The sequence below is a fragment of the Podarcis raffonei genome, chromosome 2 (assembly GCF_027172205.1).
Source record: "Podarcis raffonei isolate rPodRaf1 chromosome 2, rPodRaf1.pri, whole genome shotgun sequence".
NCBI classification, from domain to species: domain Eukaryota; kingdom Metazoa; phylum Chordata; class Lepidosauria; order Squamata; family Lacertidae; genus Podarcis; species Podarcis raffonei.
Window position 1 is genome coordinate 8,248,464 of NC_070603.1, and position 24,132 is coordinate 8,272,595.

Below are 24,132 nucleotides of genomic sequence, written 5' to 3' on the forward strand. Positions count from 1 at the left end.
CGGTAGACTTGTAATCTGGTGAACCGGGTTTGCGTCTCCGCTCCTCCACATGCAGCTGCTGGGTGACCTTGGGCCAGTCACACTTCTTTGAAGTCTCTCAGCCCCACTCACCTCACAGAGTGTTTGTTGTGGGGGAGGAAGGGAAAGGAGATTGTTAGCCGCTTTAAGGCTCCTTCGGGTAGTGATAAAGCGGGATATCAAATCCAAATCCAAACACTTCAGATGAAGGCGTCCGGTTGTGCTGCTGCAGAGGCACCAAGGCGTTTATGCTCTTTGTGCTCCTCCTCCCAGAGGCTGTTCCTCCTCTGGTCATTGCTATGGGTGTACAACCTGACTATCTGTCTCCAGGCACTGTGGTCGTCTGCAAGGGATTCCCACCATGGTGGGGTTGATGTGGCCAGCCTTCACGTCACGTTTGAAGACATCTTTGTAATGCAAAGATCCTTGGTGCCTGAAGCCAGTTCCCCATAGAGCACATCCTTGGGGATCCTGCCATCTTCCATTCTGTGCACATGACCAAGCTGGCATAGATTAAGGTTACCAGACGTCCCCATTTCCTATACAAAATCCATTGACGTTGAAAAGTGTCCCTGGATTCATTGAAAAAAAATCTGGTAATCTGAGCGTAGATGGCACTGAGATAGAAGTGTGAACATGCAGTGAATGTGGGCTTGAGAGAGCTCATCTTTGTTTGAAACTATGCCCTGCCAAATTTATACAGTTCTGCTTATTTTGCTTCTCCTCTGGGTGAACCAGGGTTCAAAGGCAGCCCTGTTCAGGGAAGTTTTTAACGTGTGATATTTTACTGTATTTTTGGTTTCTATGGAAGCCGCCCAGAGTGGCTGGGGAGGCCCAGCCAGATAGGCGGGGTATAAATAATAAATTATTATTATTATTATTATTATTATTATTATTATTATTATCAAAGATCTATGCATGGCACTGACGCCACTGGAGAAACTGCTCAGCCCCCCCCCCCCCGCTGTCCCTGCCACCTTCGGCTCCAGCTCCCATCATCCCTGATATATCTGCAACACGTAGGCCACATGCACACCAAACATTTAAAATACAGTGGTACCTCGGGTTAAGTACTTAATTCATTCCGGAGGTCCGTTCGTAACATGAAACTGTTCTTAACCTGAAGCACCACTTTAGCTAATGGGGCCTCCCACTGCTGCCCTGGCGCCACACGATTTCTGTTCTTATCCTGAAGCAAAGTTCTTAACCCGAGGTATTTCTAGGTTAGCAGAGTCTGTAACCTGAAGCATATGTAACCTGAAGCGTATGTAACCCAAGGTACCACTGTAGTATGATACCCCTTTAAAACAGCCTTGGCTTTCCCCCAACTAATTCTGGGGGGTGAAGTTTGTTCAGGGTGCTGAAGTTTATTAGGAGACTCCTATTCCCCTCCCAGAGGGACGCGGGTGGCGCTGTGGGTTAAAGCCTCAGTGCCTAGGACTTGCTGATCATCAGGTCGGCGGTTCGAATCCCCGCGGCGGGGTGCACTCCCGCTGTTCGGTCCCAGCGCCTGCCAACCTAGCAGTTCGAAAGCACCCCCGGGTGCAAGTAGATAAATAGGGACCGCTTACTAGCGGGAAGGTAAACGGTGTTCCGTGTGCTGCGCTGGCTCGCCAGATGCAGCTTGTCACGCTGGCCACGTGACCCAGAAGTGTCTGCAGACAGCGCTGGCCCCCGGCCTCTTGAGTGAGATGGGCACACAACCCCAGAGTCTGTCAAGACTGGCCTGTACGGGCAGGGGTACCTTTACCTTTTTATTCCCCTCCCAGCGCTGCAGTTCCCACAGTGGTTTCACAATCAATCCCTTTTCCTAGAGAACTCTGGGAATTGTAGTTCTGTGAAGGGAAGAGCATGGTAAGGATTCCCAGCACGCAGAGCAAAGAACACCTCCCAGAATTATCTAGGAGAAGCCATGGCGCTTTGAAGTGGAGCCATAATGCTTAGCATGTGCACTCCAAATCCATATTACTGATGATGATGATGCTGTCTTCCTCCCTTCTGGTGTTACTAGAAATCTGTCATCCTAAAACAACAACAACAACTCACTGCTTGATGTAAGGAAAGGCATTCTGTAAAATGAATGCTCACACGGCATCCAGAATTCTGGCCACACAGTGGATCTTGACGGATCCTGGTGGATCCCGATGAGCAGGGTGATGGCGAAGTAGGATAAATGCTAATGTGATGAGGCCATGTCATGTGTGTGTTTTTCTGCTATGTGTTACCAGGGAGACGTGGACTGGTGGCATCCACATATCTCCCTGTAACATGTAGTTTGGGCCTCACGGTTCCAAAGTTCACAGCCCATTAGTCATGGCTGTTTATTGGCCCGAGGAATTGCTGCTGATTGATGGGAGACATTTCGACCCCCTGCCCCCAGGGGAGCAGGAGCATTACAGTCTCCACCCTGCTGCTTTCAGGAAGGGCGAAAGGAAAGGAAAATCTCTCTCCCCCCTCAAAACAGAGACCCAGTATAGCGAGTGCATTCTGTGTGTTGTTCAGCAATTACCCTTTGCTTGCGCTTTCTAAACTGAACCTCCCGAGACCTGAATTTGGGGAGAACATAAGGAACATGAGGAAAAGGGAACAAAGGCTACATGAAATGATGGTGATGTACCACTTTAACAAGTGCTCCCCCCCGCCATGGGAACTGTAGTTTGTTAAGGGTTTCCTAACAATTCCCAGCAGCCTTAAACTACAGTTCCCAGGATTCCTGGAGGGAGAGGGAGCCATGACTGTTAAAGTGATAGAAGCACAATTTGAAGGACCCAAGTCTGCATAATTGGGAAGTTGAGGGTGCTAGGTCTTCTCCCTGCTAGCATCACTGCTTGTAGAAGAAGAAGAAGAGTTTGGATTTGATAACCCGCCTTTCACTCCCCTTCAGGAGTCTCAAAGCAGCTAACATTCTCCTTTCCCTTCCTCCCCCACAACAAACACTCTGTGAGGTGAGTGGGGCTGAGAGACTTCAAAGAAGTGTGACTAGTCCAAGGTCACCCAGCAGCTGCATGTGGAAGAGCGGAGACGCGAACCCGGTTCCCCAGATTACGTGACTACCGCTCTTAACCACTACACCACACTGGCTCTCACTTTGTAGGCTTGAAGAGTGCAGGTAATAGCAGGGAGGGTGGACTAGGAGGGCAAAGAGAGTTGGAAGTGGTCCGCAGCAGGGAATGGCCTTTGCCAAGTGCCCCATTATGCCCGATTGCACCTGCAGAGGCTATCATTTGCAAAGCAAAGGCTGGCTATTTTGGAGCTTTGGTCTAATCCACTGAGCCTCTTGGGCTTGCCAATCAGAAGGTTGGCGGTTCAAATCCCCGCGACGGGGTGAGCTCCCCTTGCTCAGGTCCAGCTCCTGCCAACCTAGCAGTTCGAAAGCACACCAGTGCAAGTAGATAAGTAGGTACCGCTCCGGTGGGAAGGTAAACGGCGTTTTAGTGTGCTCTGGCTTCTGTTCCGTTGCGCCAGAAGTGGTTTAGTCCTGCTAGCCACATGACCCGGAAAGCTGTCTGTGGACAAATGCTGGCTCCCTCTGCCTTAAAGCGAGATGAGCACCACAACCCTATAGTCGCCTTTGACTGGACTTAACTGTCCAGGGATCCTTTACCTTTACCTTACCTGTTTGTGAGCCCTAAATAGGACCTGGCTGCCCTCCACCTGGGATCCAGCTTTTCCCACTAGCCACACCAGTGGCCCATATGATACCCATTTTGCAGACTAGAGTGAGGGTCAGTCTCTGAATCTTGCCTTGTGAGTCCGGGGCAGAGTCAAGGTTTGTACCAGATGTTTTCTGGTGTACCACAACTTGAAGGCCAATATTTAAAACAGTGCAGAACATAAGAAGAGCTACGCTGGATGAGGCAAAAACGACTCTTTAGTCCAGCATGTTGGTCTCACGGTGGCCATCCAGAGGCCTTCACAGGAAGCCCACAAAAGTAGAAGATGAGGACAATAGCACTCACTCGCATGGGATTCCCAGCTAGTGGCATTCAGAGGCTGACTGCCTCTGACATATGAAGATTAAACACGGCCATCTTGGCTCCTTTGGGCCTCTGTCTTTGAGCCACTACAGCACAGAATCTCTCCGCAATGATGCATAGTTTGACTGCTTGTTTTGTGCCTGCTTAACAGCAGGCTTCCTCAAACTCAGCCCTCCAGATGTTTTTGGCCTACAACTCCCATGATCCCTAGCTAGCAGGACCAGGGGTCGGGGATGATGGGAATTGTAGTCTCAAAACATCTGGAGGGACGAGTTTGAGGAAGCCTGGCTTAAGAGGGTTATAGATGAATGGGAAGAGGTTCAGAGGAGGGCAATGGAATGGCCAGGAGAATGGAAAACAAGTCCTAAGAGGAAAGGTTGAAGAAACTATGTTTAGCCAGAAGGGAAGATGAGGCTTTTGCCAAGAGCTCACTAGATAGCGGGTGGCACTGTGGGTTAAACCACAGAGCCTAGGACTTGCCCATCAGAAGGTCAGCGGTTCGAATCCCCGCGACGGGGTGAGCTCCCGTTGCTTGGTCCCTGCTCCTGCCAACCTAGCAGTTCCAAAGCACGTCAAAGTCCAAGTAGATAAATAGGTACCACTCTGGCGGGAAAGTCAAAGGTGTTTCCGTGCACTGCTCTGGTTCTCCAGAAGCGGATTAGTCATGCTGGCCACATGACCCGGAAGCTGTACGCCAGCTCCCGTGGCCAATAAAGCGAGATAAGCGGTGCAACCCCAGAGTTGGCCACAACTGGACCTAATGGTCAGGAGTCCCTTTACCTTTACCACTAGATAAAGAGGGGGCAAAAAAACTGATAAGAGATTTTCTGGTCGATCTAAGTGATTTGCCAATACATCTTTGCAAAATTTGCAGGTATTATTTCCGAAGTTCAAGAGCAAGACTGAAGCAATGTACTTGCTTCTCCCCTCAAACTTGTGGCAGGCTGTCCACTTATATATTTTTAAAATCCATGCTTTGGTAACCTACCAGATGGATTAATTTCACATTATATGTGACACTGCCCTTAAATATGTCCCAGAAGCTTCATTTAATGCAGAGCTCAGCTGTCAGAGTTTTAATGGGTGCAAGCAGAGTTGCTTACATTCATAGCTTAGTGTGGGGTGGGGGATTTGAACTCGGGTCTCCCTGTTCCAAGTCCATCAATCTAACCACTGTACCACCTTGGCTTTCAAATGGAGCTTCACCACCTTGAGCCTGGACTCAGTGCTCAGGAAGGGAACTTTAAAATAATCTAAATAATGCATCTCTCTAAAGTGAAAGGGTTTGAGCCATTTTTCTTTGTTTAATCTGGTTAAATAGCTAGAATTGCTGTACAATCATGTGAGAGGGAGGGAGGGAGGGAGGGAGGGAGAGAGAGAGAGAGAGAGAGAGAGAGAGAGAGAGAGAGTTTTATAACTGGTAAATTACCAATGTATGCTGCTGGAACACAAATAGCTCCCTCAATCCTGCCATTAAACAACTGTAACATTTGTTTTTTCTTGTCCACCTTCCTCTTGCCCAGGAGTTGGAGAACTGAAAGTACCCAAATATAGATATAAATATCTGCAAAAAAATAGTGTTTTTCTCTAGGAAACAAGTAACTAGAATCAGATGTCCTCTGCTATTCATTTCAGCTCTTGAGGGGGTGCATATTTATTCATTGCCAGCACCAAGGCCAGCATTATACGGAGAGGGTAGGACTGCATTTGAACAGATGGGGAGAAGTTTGTCTGTGCTCAAAGACACATTGCATGCATGTATGCTCCCCAGTTATGGTTGTGCCATTGGGGGCCAAGCTTACCCAATGCCAGAGCTACTGGGGGGGTTGGAATCTCTCACCACAGGACATGACCTCTTCCCAGTAAGAAGGAGGAACAGCCATTCACATTTATTTAAACATGTGTACTCAGGGACACCGCTAAATTTGATTCATGTGGACCTGCTGATCTCCCCAATCCTAGCTCCTGAGAATCAAGTCTGCGTCCACCTGCATCATCATCTGAAGGAGCGTCTCCACCCCCATCGTTCTGCCTGGACACTGAGGTCCAGCGCCGAGGGCCTTCTGGCGGTTCCCTCGCTGCGAGAAGGGAAGTTACAGGGAACCAGGCAGAGGGCCTTCTTGGTAGTGGCACCTGCCCTGTGGAAGGCCCTCCCACCAGATGTCAAAGAGAAAAACAACTACCAGACTTTTAGAAGACATCTGAAGGCAGCTCTGTTTAGGGAAGCTTTTAATGTTTAATAGGTTATTGTATTTTAATATTCAGTTGGAAGCTGCCCAGAGTGGCTGGGGAAGCCCAGCCAGATGGGCGGGGTATAAATAAACTATTATTATTATTATTATTATTATTATTATTATTATTATTATCCTAATCCTTTTCTGATTGTGTTTCTCGGGCGAAAGAATCCTGGGAACTGTAGTTTGTTAAGGGTGTGCAAGAGTTGTTAGGAGAGCCCTGTTCCTCCCTCCTAGAGTGATTTAACAACCAATCCTTCTTCAAAGGGAACTCTGGGAACTGTCTGTCATTTACTAAAAAAACTTGTGTGTCCTGAATTTTACTTCCAGAAATGCGGCCACTATAGGCACACACCTCATGTACATTTGCGTACACAGGCTGGGAGCCTCAATGACGCCCCTCTGGAGGCTTCACCTGGGGCAAAAAAACCCTGCCCCCCCCAAATTGCTTCAGCAACAAGTCTTGGGAGTGTGACAAGACTGGCATTGTAAGTATAATGTAACACTGGCTGTTAAATGGTAGCATATAGAATACTTCATGTTGTGGTTTTATTTTATTTTCAATGGCGGATTTTTATTTTTGGCTGCTCTGGGCACTCATGAGGGGGAAGGGCATAATAATAATAATAATAATAATAATAATAATAGCAATCCAATTGAACGACATTGTGAAACATATACATAGATTTACATGCCAGTACAAGTTCAGCGGAAGTATACCACCAGGTCATGTTCTCTGTGATCTTGGATGATTAAAGAGTGGATTATAAGGGGGGAGATTTATTTGTGGGCAAAAATGCCTTTCCGTATTCCATGCAAAAGAGCATTTGAATGGCTTTCACCAGGAATGATGTGTCCTTCTGTATCTAAACCAGACTTTTGCTTATCGTGCAAGATTTTACTTCTCGTTGCCCCAGCAGAAATCCTGTAAAACTTTCCTGAGTCCATAAAAGAAGCATGGAGGGTTTTAAAGGAAGAACTATTGATGTAAGCTTCACAGTTCAAGTTAAAGTTTAGTGGGGGGGGGGCGGGGGAGTTAACATTAAGAAGGGAGGAGGATGCCACGTCCAACTAAACCAGAAGCACACTCACAAGTTCATTGTTTTTCTCCAGCTGATTTAACCTAGAACATAACCCCTGCTTTCTGTACCGACAGATGCATTTTGGAACCACGGCTCTGTATGAACATATACGCACTGTTTGTGGAATCAGAACGCTGGTTGCAAAGTATGCTTAAGGGCTAAGGTTTCCTAAGGTGCGCCATGTAAACCAACAAAATACATAAACACACTAACCAGCTAAAAGCCTTCTATGGACCCCCGGGGAGGGAGAGGCGAAAAGGGCTGTCAGTTGATCTTTGGACAAAGTACAAGGGTAAGCCTCTCTCTTTTGCAACTGGATAAAGTGAGACAGAAGGGGTCTAGGCAGAACGAGGAGTGGGAGTACTTTAGGGGTCAAGGAGGCAGGGGAGAGGAGGAGGAGGAGATACAGAAGTGATCCGTTTGGCTCCATACTGTGCCTCATTCTTCTCCAGATGGCAGCGACAAGCCCATCTGTGTCCCCAGGGGTCAGGCAGGCCAGTCCCTCCGCTCTAGCTATGTAACTGTTCTTGACAAAGGGGTCAAAGGGCACAGGGAAATGGAGGCCGCTGCCAAACTGGAAGACCCATTGTTTCCTTCAGCCCAGTGGCCAGTCTCAGACAATAGCAGCAGCAGATGCACTCGCTAGAGAAAGTTGCAAAAATGACAGGTAGGTACGATAATCCTACTCTCTTTCATAACACCACCCAAAAAGAAAATAAAAAAAGTATCAATAGACTGAGTTTGGCATCAGAACGGGTGTGAGGTGCTTTTTTAAGCAATGCTGCCACAATCCAGATTAAAAAAACACAAAACACTGCATTATAATCAGGGGTCCCCTAGTTTCAGTATTTTTCTTCTTCTCTCTCGTGGTTTTATGCTTCTAACAATACGCTTGTCACCATTGCTTGACAGAAACATTTGGGTTTCTAGGTGCATTAGATTACTGCAATGCATTATATGTGGGGCTGCCTTCAAAGATGGTTTGGAAACTGTAGCCGGTGTAGAATTTGCCAGCCAGGGCAAGATGGTCTGAGCACAGAACACAAATCCTGGCCCAACTGCACTGGCTACCGATGAACTTCCAGGCCCAATTCCAAGGGCTGGTTTTATGTGGCTCAAGCCTCCAGAGTCATTTACAGATTCACTGTGTGAACTGTTTTCATGGAAGGCAATCTTAGTCAGCTACAAAGAAGACGACCTCAAGGCCCACCTCTTCCCATATGAACCAACCCAAACCTTGTGTGCCCGCTTCACAGAAGGTCTGGAGGGTGGTAACACTGCTTGCGGAATGCTCTCCTTGGGGAGATTCAATTGTCCCCAACATTATTTATTTCCCACCAGGCCTTTGGCTTTTAATTATCTGCGGACTCCTTCAGTGCGCGGGATATTTTAATCCAGCCTTTTAAAAATATGAATGTATTTCAAATTTTGCCATGTTGTGTTTCACGCTGTTTATAATGTATGTGTTACAGTGGTACCTTGGGCTAAGTACTGGAGGTCCGTACTTAACCTGAAACTGTTCTTAACCTGAAGCACCACTTTAGCTAATGGGGCCTCCTGCTGCCGCCACGCCGCTGGAGCACGATTTGTGTTCTCATCCTGAAGCAAAGTTCTTAACCTGAAGCACTATTTCTGGGTTAGTGGAGTCTGTAACCTGAAGCATATGTAACCTGAAGCGTATGTAACCCGAGGTACCACTGTATTTATTTATCGTTGTCACTTTGAGTGACATTGGTAAAGAAAGCAACTAGTAAGTTCAATAAAGGATGATAATAATAAGTAGCAGGAGAGGTTGCAGCAGTTCCTCGGCCCCCGTTCCTCCCCAGCCATGTTGCCTCCTCTTCTCTTCCATCTGCTGAAGCAAGCAGGGCTTGCGTTTTCCTCTACAGCTTATGGGGAAGGCGACGCAGCGATGGATTGGGTGGAAGGTGTGATGGAGAGAACATTCTGCATTGCAGGCGATATAGTTGCTGATTTGAATTAACTGAAACGATGAGACAGCAAACTGAGTCAGGATCTGCAGCTATATTTTACCCCAAGATAAGGGTGTAAAAAGGGACACGGGTGGCGCTGTGGGCTAAACCACAGAGCCTATGGCTTGCCGATTAGAAGGTCGGTGGTTTGATTTCCCGTGACGGGGTGAGCTCCTGTTGCTCGGTCCCAGCTCCTGCCAACCTAGCAGTTCGAAAGCACATCAAAGTGCAAGTAGATAAATAGGTACCACTCTGGCGGGAAGGCAAACGGCGTTTCTGTGCGCTGCTCTGGTTCTCCAGAAGCGGCTTAGTCATGCTGGCCACATGACCCAGAAGCTGTACCCGGAAGCCAATAAAATGAGATGAGCGCCTCAACCCCAGAGTCGGCCACGACTGGACCTAATGGTCAGGGGTCCCTTTAACCTTTACTTTTAAGGTTTAAAGCATGGGTAGGCAAACGAAGGCCTGGGGGCCAGATCCGGTCCAATCGCCTTCTAAATCCGGCCCGTGGACAGTCCGGGAATCAGCATGTTTTTACATGAGTAGAATGTGTCCTTTTATTTAAAATGCACCTCTGTGTTATTTGTGGGGCATAGGAATTCGTTCATTTCTCCCTCATAAAATATAGTCCGGCCCCCACAAGGTCTGAGGGACCGGCCCCTGCTGAAAAAATTTGCTGAGTGGACCGGCCCCTGCTGAAAAAATTTGCTGACCCCTGTTGTAAAGGATTGCAGCCACAACTCAATTTATTGGTACAAATATGAATTCTAGAATTTGTCGGGGAACCCAAATTTTAATATCCGATCTATGAGTTTGCGTTTTAGTTGTGACCCAAATGCTGAAACCCGTGTTTGTTGGTCATTGTGGTGGCGGCGCTTGCAATAATGTAAACTGGTGTGAGAGGAGGGAGGCGATTGGTCAAACTTGCACCTGCAGGGCACCTTGCTGTTTTTCTTTCCTATGTTTCTAGTTGAGGAAAGGAGAATGTTCTGCCAGAGGAGAGATCACAGGTTCGTCAAACAAAATCTCTTATCTCCCCACCTCTCTCCCTGCCCCCGCCAGCCCCAGTTTTTCAGTGATATTCCATTTGGGTCTGGGGGAACCATTTCACAGAAGGTAAAAGTAAAGACAGAGAATTTTACATGCATAGGCAATAATGTCATGTTTGGGCCATATAGAAAGAAGGGAAAAATTTAGAATTAGGATTAAAGGTATGTAACAACTGGACTCTGTTGGAAATAACAAGAGCTATAACTAGGGCCGGATCTATATGAAGTCACCAGCCTTGCCTGGAAAGAAATGCACTTCCTTTTCCACACCCAATTCTCTTCTAGGAAAGTCCTGTTTGCTTTGCGCGGTCTTAACTGGTCCTAGTGATCAGGGCTTTGGAGGCCGGAGGGGAGGTTGGCGGTAGTACAGAAAGACTTCCCATTTCTGTAACAGGCTCGTGTTTACTCACCTGAGCCACTTCCCCCCCCCCCCCCCGCTCACTTTAGCATAGCTGTCAACGTTTCCCTTTTTTAAAAAAGGGAAATCCCCTTATTCCGAATAGGAATGTCCCTTAAAAAGGGGGAGAAACGTTGACAGCTATGCACTTTAGGGAAGATCGCGCTCTCATTACAGTTTTTGAAAACTTTGGAAGGGGTTCCGCCCAAGCAGCTTCCGCTGACTGCTCGGAGGCGCTGCTAGCTTTAAAAAAACAACAACCCCACGTTTGATCAATTTACTGCTCTTGATTGACAGGCAAGAACTTGCTCATCTTTTATTGCTTTGCACGGCCGATAAACGCATGCACTGATTTCCCTGGAGCGCTGCAAACGCTCCTTGCTCTGGCGCTTAGCTTTTAATTTTGGGGAGGGCATTGCAGCCGGCCTGGAAAGAGCAAGCGCGCGGAGCGGCGGCCTCTAGGAAGCGCCCCCCCCCTCTCTCCGGCCGCCCACCCCCGAGGAGGCGTGGCCTGGGCCGCCCTTCCCTTTCCCTCCGGCAGCTGGAATGTTTGTTAGGTAAACACCGCATAGTAGAGTTTCTGGCGCCGCCCACCCCACTCCCCCCCCCCGCGCCTCGCGCCGGACCAATCGCGAGGCCGGAGCGGTTTCAAGGCTGCTCTCTCTGCGTGGAGAAGCCCCCGGACGGGCGACAAAATAACAAAAGCTTTGGAACGTTGCAACCTCGAGCGGGGCTCCCCCGCAGCTGCGCCTTCGCCCTGCGCGCCCGGCGCGGTGCCCAGTTCCGGGGAGCTGTCAGGCGGGAGGCGAGCTGCAAAAGGGAGCTGCTGCGGCTGGTTGTTTATCTGGAGGAGGCGGGGGGACTGGAAACCGCCTGTGTCCCATTTCCTCTCTCTCTCTCGTGTGTGTGTGTGTGTGTGTGGCCCCCCTCCTTCCTCTCCTCCCTCCCTCCCTCCCTCGCTCCAGCCCTGGATTCTCCATGTTGGACCCGATCTGAGGAGCATCTGCGTCGCTGCCTTCGCGCGCGGCTTCCTCCGGGGTTGGGCAAGTGAGGAGGGAGTGGGCGACATCGTGCTCCCTTGCGCTCCCCCCACCCCACCCCGTTCCTCCTCCTCCTCCCTGGACATTTCCCTCCTTTCCACCCCCCTCCTCCTCTTCCCTCCTCCCTCCAACCAAAGGATCCCCAGGGTCTGTGGGATTGTTAGATGGAAAGCCGGTCCATCATCACCCAAGTGCAGAGGGACGAAGCCTTGGTGCTTTCGAAACAAGGTAAGGGGACGGCGCGACTTGGAAAGTTTGGTGGGTTTTCGCTTTTCCTTTCGGCGGGGCGGCGAGGGTGGGTTTGTGTGTTTGCGCGCGCTCTGCTCTGGATCGGTGCGGGGCAGGGAGATCCCTTGAACCCTGGCGGGGGAGGAAAGGCGTGCACGCGCCTTGAAAACACTCACATATTCTCCCCCCCTAAACACCCCTTCTCACCCCAGTTCCTGGGGAAGCCTCTCCTCTTACACAACGCTGTCCCCATTTTTATACGGACGATCCATGTTGATCTACTGGCTGTCATTTCCCCATCTAATATCTCTTCTAAATCTATAGCCCTTTTGGCAGAGACGTCGTCGTCACCCCCCCGAAATTAGATCTCTCCTCACCCCGCCCTTCCTCACTAGTTTTTTTTTTAAAGGGGGGGCCTTGGGGGAAAGTATGGTGCTTTCTTCCGGTGCTGGTGCGAAAAGGCGAGGGAGGGGTGCTTGTTTTTGTTGCTCCGAATCGCCGCCTTCCCCCCCCCCCGTGCTACCCCAATGCCTGTTCTTGAGAGGCTGGGATTTGGGGGGATTTCCCCTCCCCCCCAAAAAACATCCCAGTTATGTGGCAAGAGCCACCCCAGCGTTTGTTTTTCATACGACCTCCCCCCCCCCCGCCGCCCGGCGCGCGCTCTTTTGCGCGCGCGCGTAAGGCACGCGAATCCCTCATTTTGCTTCCGAACCGATCAGAATGTGAAGCGTGCCTTGATTTTCTCCCCCCCCCCCGTTCAAGTCGGAAATTTTAAATGCCCATCTATAGGCATCATTCCAGACGACCTGTCTGGTAGCCGCCCTTTAATCTGGACTCGAGTGGAAGCGAAGTTCTTCACCAGGCAAACCTCCAAAAAACACACAACCCCCCCCCGCCCCACATGTTGTTGTTTTAAATCCTATGGACCAGAGTCCTCGAAAATGGACGTGGTTCTGTGTCTGGATATTCCACGCGTCTTTTCCGAATCTCCCGATGCGTAGGATGCGCAGGGAGTCGAGTGGGAGTACTATTAAGGGCATTTGAGGCTGGCAGGTTTGGGTTTAGTGTGTCAAGGAAACCGGTCTGCTTCTTGCAGTTTCTTCCCCAGAGTACTGACTCCACCTTTTAATCAGCATTTTCCTCAGTGTTGAAATGCACTGTGTTTCATATTTTTAAAAGATGGCTTGTTTGGGGTGTGTGTGCGTTTTAAAACCAGTTTCCTCCTTGGAGGTGGCTCCCAAGACCTGATTGGAAGCGCTGGCATTTTTCCTTTGCCACAAACCTCTCTCTCTCTCTCCCCCCCCCCTTTTATTTCTGCCTGTGTTTATTCAGCTGATGTTTGCTGTCCAGCCTTTGCTTCTCCGCTATTGGCGGGCCGCTTCCCCTCCCCTTATGTTCTTGACAGAAGGGGCCTCTAGAATTCCTATTGCAAAGGGCTAAGCATCACAGGGTGGGGTATAAAGGGGGGGGCGATGGACGCTGTCCTCTGTTGGGTGCATCTGACTGATCGCCCTGTTGGATGCTGGGCAGCCCAACCCGAATGCATTGCTTTTTACTTGCAAGAACATCCCATGGGACTTGCTCCCAAGTCAGTGTGCATGGGATCACAGTCTTACAGCAAGGCTGACGTTCCCTTTCCTCCTCTGCAGGCTTAGGCTGCAGGTTTGTTTGTTGCCCTAAATGCTCCTGGACAGATCTGCTTGCAAAATAATAGAAGTAATAACAATAAACAAACAATACTGTTTGGGGTGTGTGTGTTTTTGGTGTGGTTATTTATACTTCTGGACAGTGTAAACGGCATATTTTTCTCTTCATCTCTCTTGACTCTTGGTAAGGTGGGGAGACACACACAGCATTTTCTAAAAGAGGTTGTGGGATGCCAGTTTTTGCCCCAGAAGTTCTGGGACCTCATTGGGCAAGAAGTCCTTGGCACCTGATTTTTTGTCATTTACTGCTTGGTGTGTTGTTTTTTCTTGTGCTGGTCCTGTGTGTGTCTGTATGTGAACCCTGTGAAGTGTCCGTGGTCTTGACAGAGATTTTTTCTAGATCTAAATTTCAGCCATCTGGAAGGCTACAGAGGTTGCTGTGTGTGTCTTTTTTAATGTATTGTGATTTAATGAGTGCCATCCCTTTATAGAATCATAGAGTTGTCGAGTGGGAAGGGACCACAAGGCTTACCTCGTCCAACTTCCTGCAGTGCAGGAATTATTTGCCCAACGTGGGGCTTGAACCCACGGACTAAGCTATCCCAGGCCCTTAGTTTAGTTCTATGGAGTGTGTTGATTTGGGGAAAGTAGGGTCCTGGTATGTTTGGTAAGCTTTATGTCCTCTTTTGGACCACTTGAGAGCTCTGCATTCAGCTTGAGTGACCACCTGTTTAGAGAAGCGAAAGTGCCTGGTTTTGAGGATTTAGGCTGCAATAATCCTATGTCTGCATACTTGGGAGCAAGTCCCACTAAACTCAGTAGGTCTTGAATAAACATACATAGGATTAAGCTGTGTTTAAGAGGGGTGAACGCAGCTGGAGTTTTGAAAAGCTTTCCCTGAAGCTTGTATTTGCTGTTTGTGTTATCTATTCTTAATTCATGCTTATTATTTTTCATTTTCTATAAACTGCTTAGTGGAGTTTGTCTGAAAAGCACTAAAAAAAACATATTAAATTAACGAATAATACAGTGCTAACTGTTGGTTACTTGAGTAAAGAAAAATGTTGAGAGAAAAAATTCTAAGTCTCTCTATTTGTCTTCCCTTTTCATGTTTCTTTGCTTTCTGTTGATGCCTGAAAGGGGTTCAGTTTTTCGTCTTGCACATCTCAGCTCTGTCCCATTTCCCAGGCTTTTTTGACTTGTCCCTGTTAAGGAAAATGGAGGCTGTGATGGCAGTCGCCCAGGAGAAGAGAGGACTAACTTGGATATGGAATTCTCTTGCGGATAAACAAGAGGCAAAACAGAGAAGGCCCCGTGGGGTCAGAGTGTTTAGGTGCGCTAGTTAGCGACAAGATGACTCCAGCTTTCTCCAGGTGTCAGAGGTTACTCTTGTAAAACTAATAAGCAAAATTAGGGGTATTTACTGGTCCTGGTTTCTGGTCTTTTTATAGCCAGTGCATTTAAATGGAGGCTATAGATAATGATGAGGTGTAAGTGTGCAGTCTCTGTGGGTGGCACTGAGAATGCAAGTCACTTTTACTGGCTCCATCAGCAACAGGCAAGGATTTTGAGTGGTTCGCTATAATCTCTTTATCGTGGGAATGTGCCCCTGTTTGGTTTTGGGACCTCGCCAGCCGTTTAGAGAAAGGAAGAGCTGCTCTTTTCAATACAGTACCGCCTTCACATTTACAAAAAGGCCCAGAAGAAAGCTTGAGTTTCGTGTCAACTGGAGCAGGGAGTAACTCAGAAGAAGAGAGATTTTTCCCAAGGAGAGGTTGTGCTGGCAGGATCTAGGAGCTATCCTGAAGGAACTGGGGATATTTATCCAAGGCTTTTGGGTGGTGAGGAATGATAAAGAAAATGTAATGTTGACAGTTCTCAGCTATTGAGTAATGGATGTCCAGCAAGATAAGATGGTGGAAGGAATTCATAGATCATTGTTTTCAGTCGCTGCTCTTTGACTGAGGAACTCCCTTCCCTTCGAGGTCTAGGAAAGGTCAGCCCAGAATGGTTCCTTGGCTGAACTTAGCTCTGAATGGCTGGGTTAGGGATCAAACAGGCTCAATTTCCCTATTATGTGAAGAAATTTGATTAACTGATTCCCTCTCCCAATTCCATATTATTATTATTATTATTATTATTAGGAACTTATTGTGTTGTAAGCCACCTTGGATTCCAGGAAGAAGCTGGCTGGAAAGGGGAAATGAAAATAAAGAAATGATTTTGTGTATGAGAAGCAAATGGGTGTGAAATGTAGATGCAGCACAGATAGCACGAAAAGGCCTTCCTCCTGTATCCTTAAGAGTTCAGGCAGGTCACTGTTTCATGGGTGAGAGACTCCTGGAGTTTCAAACTGGGGGTGGGAAATGTTCCCCCGATCAGGAGCTGCTATTTGGGCCACTGAGATTTGTTATTGCTACTGCTAGGATCTGCGTAGAGATTTCCCCCCTGGATAGTCAGTCATTTCTCTTGGACTGTTTAGGATAAAATCAGTTTAGCCTTGTGGTTCTCAAACTCCAGGCTGCAAGCCTTTGTGCAAGGCTTTCCTTGAAATCCATGTAACCAAATGGAAGAGTCCAGCTGCATTATTTTTATTTTTTTTAAGGAATAAACAAAGCCCTCCTCTGTAACTTCCATTGTTGTGGGGGAGATTGAGGCTCTTATTTTGAATATGGTTGCAGATATCTCACAATACAGTATTCAAGCATAAAGGTGGGTTAAAGCAGGGTAGGCAACCTAAGGCCCAGGGGCCGGATGCGGCCCAGTCGCCTTCTAAATCCGGCCTGCGGATGGTCCGGGAATCAGCGTGTTTTTACATGAGTAGAATGTGTCCTTTTATTTAAAATGCATCTCTGGGTTTTGTGGGGCATAGGAATTCGTTCATTCCCCCCCCCCCCCACAAAATATAGTCTGGCCCACCACATGGTCTGAGGGACGGTGGACTGGCCCATGGCTGAAAAAGGTTGCTGACCCCTGGCTTAAAGGATAGGATTGAATATGAATCCTTGCATGACCCTCCCCTTCGTTCTTTCTTCCTCCCCGCCTTCCAGTTTAAAGAAATGCATAAATACTCAGGCAATACAGTGGAAAAGCATTCTTCACACTCATATACACCTCCTTAAAGGTAAAGGTAAAGGGACCCCTGACCATTAGGTCCAGTCATGACTGACTCTGGGGTTGTGGCGCTCATCTCCCTTTATCGGCCGAGCGAGCCGGCGTACAGCTTCCGGGTCATGTGGCCAGCATGACTAAGCTGCTGCTGGCAAACCAGAGTAGCGCACGGAAACGCTGTTTACCTTCCCGCCAGAGCGGTACCTATTTATCTACTTGCACTTTGACGTGCTTTCGAACTGCTAGGTTGGCAGGAGCAGGGACCGAGCAACAGGAGCTCACCCCGTCACAGGGATTCGAACCGCCGACCTTCTGATCGGCAAGCCCTAGGCTCTGTGGTTTAACCCACAGCGCCAACCGTGTCCCTTATACACCTCCTTAGGGGTGCTTATTCCATCTCCAGGTAGCAGTCTTGATGTGCTTCTGGAGTCCAGCTCTCATCATCCCTCACCATGGACCACGCTGGTGGAAAATGATGGGATTTGGAGGCTGCAGGTTCCCCCATCTATACTCAGACCAATCTGAGCCTCTTCTTCCAGAGTCAGGGACTGGGACCATACAGTGAAAGTATGTGTGTGTCTCTCTGTGTGTAAATCTCACATCCCAAGGTGCCTGCACCATGTTTTTTGCCACTAGCTCTGTGGGTTGGTCTCTCAAGGAGCAGACATCAAGCATGTATGTATGCAAACAAAGACATTTTGACCCACAAGCAGTTAGCTCTTACCCTAGGCGGGTGCGGGCAGGCTGCAGTCAGCTGGCAGTGATGGAAATCTACTCAGAGACGCCTCTGTTATTAAAGCATATGTCCCAGGACTGGTAATACAGGTCGGCAGGGCTTAAATGAAGGCCTGAGCAAAGGTGGAAAACTGAAAATGGGGAGGGGGATGGTTCATATGGGAGAGCATCATTGATGCCTCTGGACTTAGAGGAAACGGCCACCCATAATGGAAAGGAAATTGGACAGCAATGTAAGTCTTGACAATACAGTATCTAGGAAAGCCCAAGCCCTGGGTAGGGGAAGAGTCAAGGAAGACCTTCCCAAAATCTTGCCTGCTGTCCTCAGAGAGAGAGGGAGGGAGAGAGATAGGTGTCTTGCTGGTTGAAAAATATAACTCAAAACACATCGGGCAACTTGCTAACCAGAAAAGCTGTGTTTTGTTTCTCTGTATATTTATTGATTTTGGGTGTGTGTGTGTGTGTAATGTAAATGTTGTACAAATCAACACAAAAACAGTAAAATAATACAAAGACAGAAATTAAGTTGTATGGGGTCCAATCTTGTGGTTCAGCTGCCCCCCCCATTTGAAGTAAATTATTGATGATGTTTCACATGTATGTGTATTTTTTTTTAATAAAATTTTTATTAGTTTTTCAACATATATTATAAGACAATACAAACAACAATACACAAACAAACAAACATATAAACATGTATAATTTCATAGATTTTTTTTCTTATACCCAATTTCAACGACTTCCCCATGCCTCCCTTTTCTGCATCCCTGTTTTAAACTTTTTCAGCAACCCCTGATCTAAATTACTTGTAATTCCCTTTCTTTAACCTTTTTTTTTTCACTTATCCAATCATTTATCGCTGCAAATCTGCTATGCTTACATGTATGTGTATGTGATACACACACAGAGTGCTTTTGTTGTAAGACTTGCACCAAGACATAGTGAGCAGCACTGGTATTCTTGTGTGTGGTTCCTTCCTTCCAGGAAATAGCAGGTTCTCCACCCACCATCTGCCTAACACTTTTCTTGTTCTCAGAGGCAAAAAATTCCCCAGTGCTATCCCTGACCCCGGTCTCTGTTCTGAGGAAGGCCCCTCTGACATCAGCACCAGAGCATCTAAGGAAGTCCTCCTGCCCACCCTCCATCCCGGCATGGCTATGAGTGGTGCTGAAAGCCTTCCCGAGCTTTTCCTTCCTTCCAGACCCCACTTTCCCTGGCAGGGAACCCAGGGATGTAAGCTCTGGTCCATGTAAGGCCCCGTCCACACCATGGCAGTACCATGCCACTTTAAACATCCATGTCACCCCACTCCATCCTGCCCCAAAGAATCCTGGGAACTGTAGTTTGTGAAGGGTTTGGGGAGTTTAACTCTCATTAGTTGTAGCTTTTGATAGTAAAGATAAAGGTAAAGGGAGCCCTGACCATTAGGTTCAGTCGTGGCTGACTAAGCCGCTTCCATCGAACCAGAGCAGCGCATGGAAACGCCGTTTACCTTTCCGCCGGAGTGGTACCTATTTATCTACTTGCACTTTGACGTGCTTTCGAACTGCTAGATTAGCAAGAGCAGGGACCAAGCAACGGGAGCTCACCCTGTTGCGGGGATTCGAACTGCCGACCTTCTGATCAGCAAGTCCTAGGCTCTGTGGTTTAACCCACAGCGCCACCCGTGTCTGTAGCTAGCAGGACCAGTGATCAGGAATGAGGGAAACCGTAGACCCAAGTTTGGGAAACACAGCTCTACAGCTTTACTTTATTTTCTTTTTTGAAAGACTTTTGAACAAACTACCATATTTTTCGCTCTATAAGACGCACCAGACCACAAGACGCACCTAATTTTTGGAGGAGGAAAACAAGAAAAAAATATATTCTGAATGTCAGAAGCCAGAACAGCAAGAGGGATCGCTGCACAGTGAAAGCAGCGATCCCTCTTGCTGTTCTGGCTTCTGGGATAGCTGCGCAGCCTGCATTCGCCCCATAAGACGCACACACATTTCCCCTTACTTTTTAGGAGGGAAAAAGTGAGTCTTATAGAGCAAAAAATACGGTACTTTATCCATGCTTCTGGATTTAAAACATCAGTTTCAATACAATCAGATATCCTTAGGAGAATATCCAACGACATAAAAATGGGATGCCTAGGATTCCACACATACATGCAGGATTCTGTGCTGGCCGGGTGCCAAAGCATTTGATATCAAAGCCTAGACGTTGGGGGTGGCGAAGGGTTTGTCTGGGTTGTACATATCCATTTCCACTTTCCCTCCCCACCCCCAGTCTGTCTAGAAGAGAGTTTTGCTTTGTATCCTGCGGAAAGGAGAGTAGATAGAACAGATGTTATCATCGGTTGGTAGCAGCAACACAGGTTCATCCCTAATTATTACCAAAGTTTGTCGTTCTCTACACTTGGTAGCTTGCAGTGTCGCCTGACAAGCCGGTTGGGTGGGTACCTTTTTGGGGAGGGGAGAAATGTCGACTTGGAGATTGCTACACCTTACAGCTTCTGTGGTTGTAGCTCCAGTTATTTCACCTCCACCCTGTTCACGTTTCAAGTGAATTTTGACTTTAAAAAGCCCCTCGCCAGGAATCGTGAGGCAGTGAGAAGCTGGGTGCGCATGCATTGTAACCTTGCGCACAGCCCATGACCACAGGGAGTTTGGAGCGTCTAATGTTCAGCGAGTCCCGCTGAATTCTGCACATGCCCCTAAAACACACACAATATAGCGCTGCACCACAAGGAACATTCATTCAGTAAAACTGGGGTGCAAAGCTGTTGTCAATCTCCTCCGTGTCTTTGCACTCATTGGCTGGGAGGTGGGGTTGGGGTTTGCAATTGGATGAATGAGCATTGCCATATTTCAAAAAGTGAAAATCCGGACAGAAAAGTTGTGAGCTTAAGATGTTGAGCTTTTTTTTTTTTTTTAGTTTTGCCCAATGATGTTGAGTTTCTTCATGGAAATGGGTAAAAAAATATGACATTTAAAAGCTGTTTTTAATGAAAATAGGCAAAAATGACATTGACGATGTCAGTTGCCATACATCTGGATTTTCCCGGGCATTTAGCTGATTTCTGCCCAAACACTGCTTCCAACTGCAGTATTCTGAGTATGTGTGTATGGCAACATTAGATAAATACTTTCATCATGTTTCCTCTCCCTTTTATATCCCAAGAGTAGGGGGATAGAGAGAGGGGTGTAGGTATATTATATGCATAGAAACTAGCCTACAATATGAAGCATAAAATTTGCACCCATTGCTCCACCCACTTTTCCCTCTGGCCCTTCCCACCACTGGAACTCAGACCTGAGAAGGTTGAACAGAAGGGAATGTGGTCTCTGACCTAAAAAAGCTTCCCTATCCCTGGACTTGAGACTTGATTTATTTCAATGGAAGGGCCACAGATGTCCCTGAAGTGGCCAACCTGCCGTGCAAAGACCCTGCCTCCCCCCACCCCCTGCCACAGGGCCACAGCCCTCATATGAAGTGTCAAAGCTTGCACAGGAGGGAGCTTGCCCCTCAACTTTCTCAAACTTGGATCTCCAGTTCTTGTTGGACTACAACTCCCATCATCCATAGCTAGGTGTACCAGGGGTCAGGGATGATGGGAGTTCGACAACAGCTGGGAACCCAAGTTTAAGAACGCTGCTAGACCCTAGGTCCTCAGGTATGGCCAAACGAGGCCCTCCTGATGTTTTTGGGACTGCAATTCCCATCATCCCTGACCACTGGTCCTGTTAGCTAGGGATGATGGGAGTTGTAGTCCCAAAACATCTGGAGGGCCAAGTTTGGCCATGCCTGCCCTAGGTCTAGGACATACTCTCTAGCACTGAACTCCCAATCCCAAGAAGTCCACACAATATCTTGTGCACATTTGAGCTTCACGTGGGATTGTCACTGACTGCCATGCCACCCTCCACCCTCTATGTCTGTGTGTATCTACCGTATATCTTCTATAAGCAATGGAACAATCTTCTAGCAGAGATTTGGGAGACGCCCTCCTCGCTTTCCATTTTCAGGCGTGTCTTGAAAACCCCAAATATGTATGCAACACAAAATGATTGCCTGATCAAAAGCATAATTGCTGCACACCACTTGGTTGTGTTATATGAACTGTCAGTGTATAAATACCTTTTATAAACAAGTAAATATGTCTGCAGTGTACACACTCGCCAAGTGAGAATAATGCTTCATGCATTGAATGAAGTGACCCCTGTTCCAGGTTTATATCGTTAACCCATAAGGTGTCAATAGATTTGTTTGTTTTGTTTCTGCAAAAGATGTGATGCTGCGAACCCCCTGGAAGTTACTACTGTAAGTTTATGCTCTGTAGACGCTTCCATCTCTCCCTGCCTCTCTCTCTGTGTGTCTGCCCCCCTCTTGAAGTGCAACTGGATTTATATTCTTGTAACTTAACACAACTTTAGTGGACAGATGGGGACTGTGGTCTAAAGCTTGCAAAATCCCAGGTGCACAATATATTGCTTGGCTGCCTAAAAATACGCTGTTGGTGCCTAAGAATTTGAAGAATGTCTGTGTCTTTGACGGGCATGCTTCTACACATCACAGTGACGTAAGTATTCATTTATGTGTCGTTAGCAAGTTCCCAGCATGCACAGAAATTAAGGACGCGTTACAAACAGTGGAGCGATTTTAAGGCTACTCTTACGAAAAGTCTAAGTTCTCATTGCTCAGAAGCTGTCGTGCCAAGGAATAAATAAAACCTGACTGCTGCCCCGTCTTGCATGCCTATGAAACAAGTTGCACACAGGGCCAAATGTGCTTTACTGTGTTAGGCTGCAGGAGTCAAGGCAGAGGGTGCCACTCTGGCTGGTCTCGCTCAGTCTCTGAACTTAGGGCTGGGATTCAACCAAGTTGTTGTGTGTCCGGAACAAGGTCTGCTTTCCATGCCCCCCCCCTCTTAAAATCTACTCTGGAGGGTTAGAGGAAGCCCTCCCCCAACAGATTTAGGGGGTGCACAGAGGGAGGAGTGGGCGGTGACAGAAGTCCCATTGCAGGAGCAAGCCTTGTTCCTCGCATGCATACCCCACAATACTATGATGCATTCCACACTAGACCTAATATCTTAAATACAGTCATACTATACAAAACATTCCAAAACCAAAGCACGGCTTCTGATTGGCTGCTGGAAGCTCCTACAGCCAATTAGAAGCCGTGTCGGATATTCGGCTTCCGAAAATTGTTCGAAAACCGGAACACTCACTTTCGGGTTTGTGACGTTCAGGAGCCAAAATGTTCGAGAACTAGGCTATTCTAAAACCAAGGTACAACTGTACTGACCATATGCTGCATGAGAACATTAGAGCGCAGGCCATCTAGTCTAGCAGCCTGTTCTCACAGTGGCCACAAGTGGAAAATCCACAAGCAGGACATGTGTAAAAAGCACATGTTCCATTTATGTTCCTCATGCACGATCATTTGATTTTGCACTTTTCTGCAAAGCAGGAAGTCCCTATTTCCCTACAGTGTTGATGTTTAATGGTAAAGAATGGCATACATTTCATTTTTTTTAAAAATCCTAACATTCAGGGCTAAGAGAGTTTTAAAAGCACTACAGAAATGCCCCTGTTATCCCTCCCTTGCAACTAAAAGCACGCTTAACATTTCTTTTTTTGGGGCGGGGGAGATGTCTTGCATCTCTCCTGAAATACGCCTAGGCTCTGACTTTGGCAGACCTCCAAGTTCTCTTCCTAGGAAACTAGCAATTGGTGTTAAGCTGAGGGTGACTGAAGGAAAAGGATTGACTGCTTGCCAGAGTTTGCAGGAGGCAGCTGCTGCATATGGTCCAACTAGAACCAGTTGCACCTTGAGAGGGGTTAGCAACATCCACCTGACAACCTCACTAGCTTTCAGCCAGCAAAACAAAGCCCAGCCACCTGCTGCCGCCACAAAAGGATGATGCTGTCTTTGAAGCTGTGTGACATTGGGACGGGGGAGAAACTCCCCCTTCCATTATCACAGAATAATGTAGGTTCTTGTGAATAATGTCGATTATCATGAAGATTCTGCTTCCTCGAAACCTGTAGGGGAAAACAAACAAACCCTGGAGCTGCCTTAGTAGCTTAAGAATGACCATGATTGGCTGTTTAAAAATAAAAGACGTTATGCACGGGCAATGAAGGTTGGAGAGAAGCGAGGTGTTGGTTGTAATTCTGAATGTATTTCTGGGCTTTTTGTGTGTCTGCTGCCTTTGCTGTGATGCTGGAAATCTTCACAGTGCCCTGTGAATATATCTTGGCTTAAGAACAAACGGTTGGTCTGTGCACATGGCTCCTTCACATCTTCTTTTGCAGTTTGCATGAACACAGGAGTCCCTAATTAACCATTGCTTCGTGTTTCGGGATCCTGGCACATTCTGAAACTGGTAACCATGGTTTCCCGGGTTGGATGAAACAGGAAACTAAGGATAATTGGATGCATCCTGGTTTAATTACATCTTCCACCATAGGCTGCTCATGGGGGCAAAAGCCTCATGCGTATCTCATTGTTAAGCTGAGCTTTGATCATCCAAACACAGCCAGCCAGAATACATTAGAATCCCCCTGTACGGTTGCTGGTTCCCTCCTATGGATGGACAATTGAAGTGCTCTGGTTCCAGTTCAGTTACCGTATTTTTCGCCCTATAAG

The 24,132-nt window shown here is 47.6% G+C and overlaps 1 protein-coding gene across 3 annotated transcripts in view; it reads left to right on the top strand.

Annotated features, from left to right (window-relative positions):
* The first annotated feature begins 11,388 nt into the window (after nucleotides 1–11,388).
* The window catches only part of CTDSP2 (CTD small phosphatase 2), a 71,968-nt gene continuing 59,224 nt past the window's right edge, over nucleotides 11,389–24,132 (top strand). The window contains exon 1 of one of the 3 annotated variants that reach the window (XM_053372684.1): nucleotides 11,389–11,998. In XM_053372684.1, the coding sequence (XP_053228659.1) occupies nucleotides 11,935–11,998 (64 nt within the window). In that variant the 5' untranslated portion in view covers nucleotides 11,389–11,934. The remainder of the gene's footprint in view (nucleotides 11,999–24,132) is intronic. The other 2 variants (XM_053372666.1, XM_053372674.1) reach the window with 2 other exon arrangements.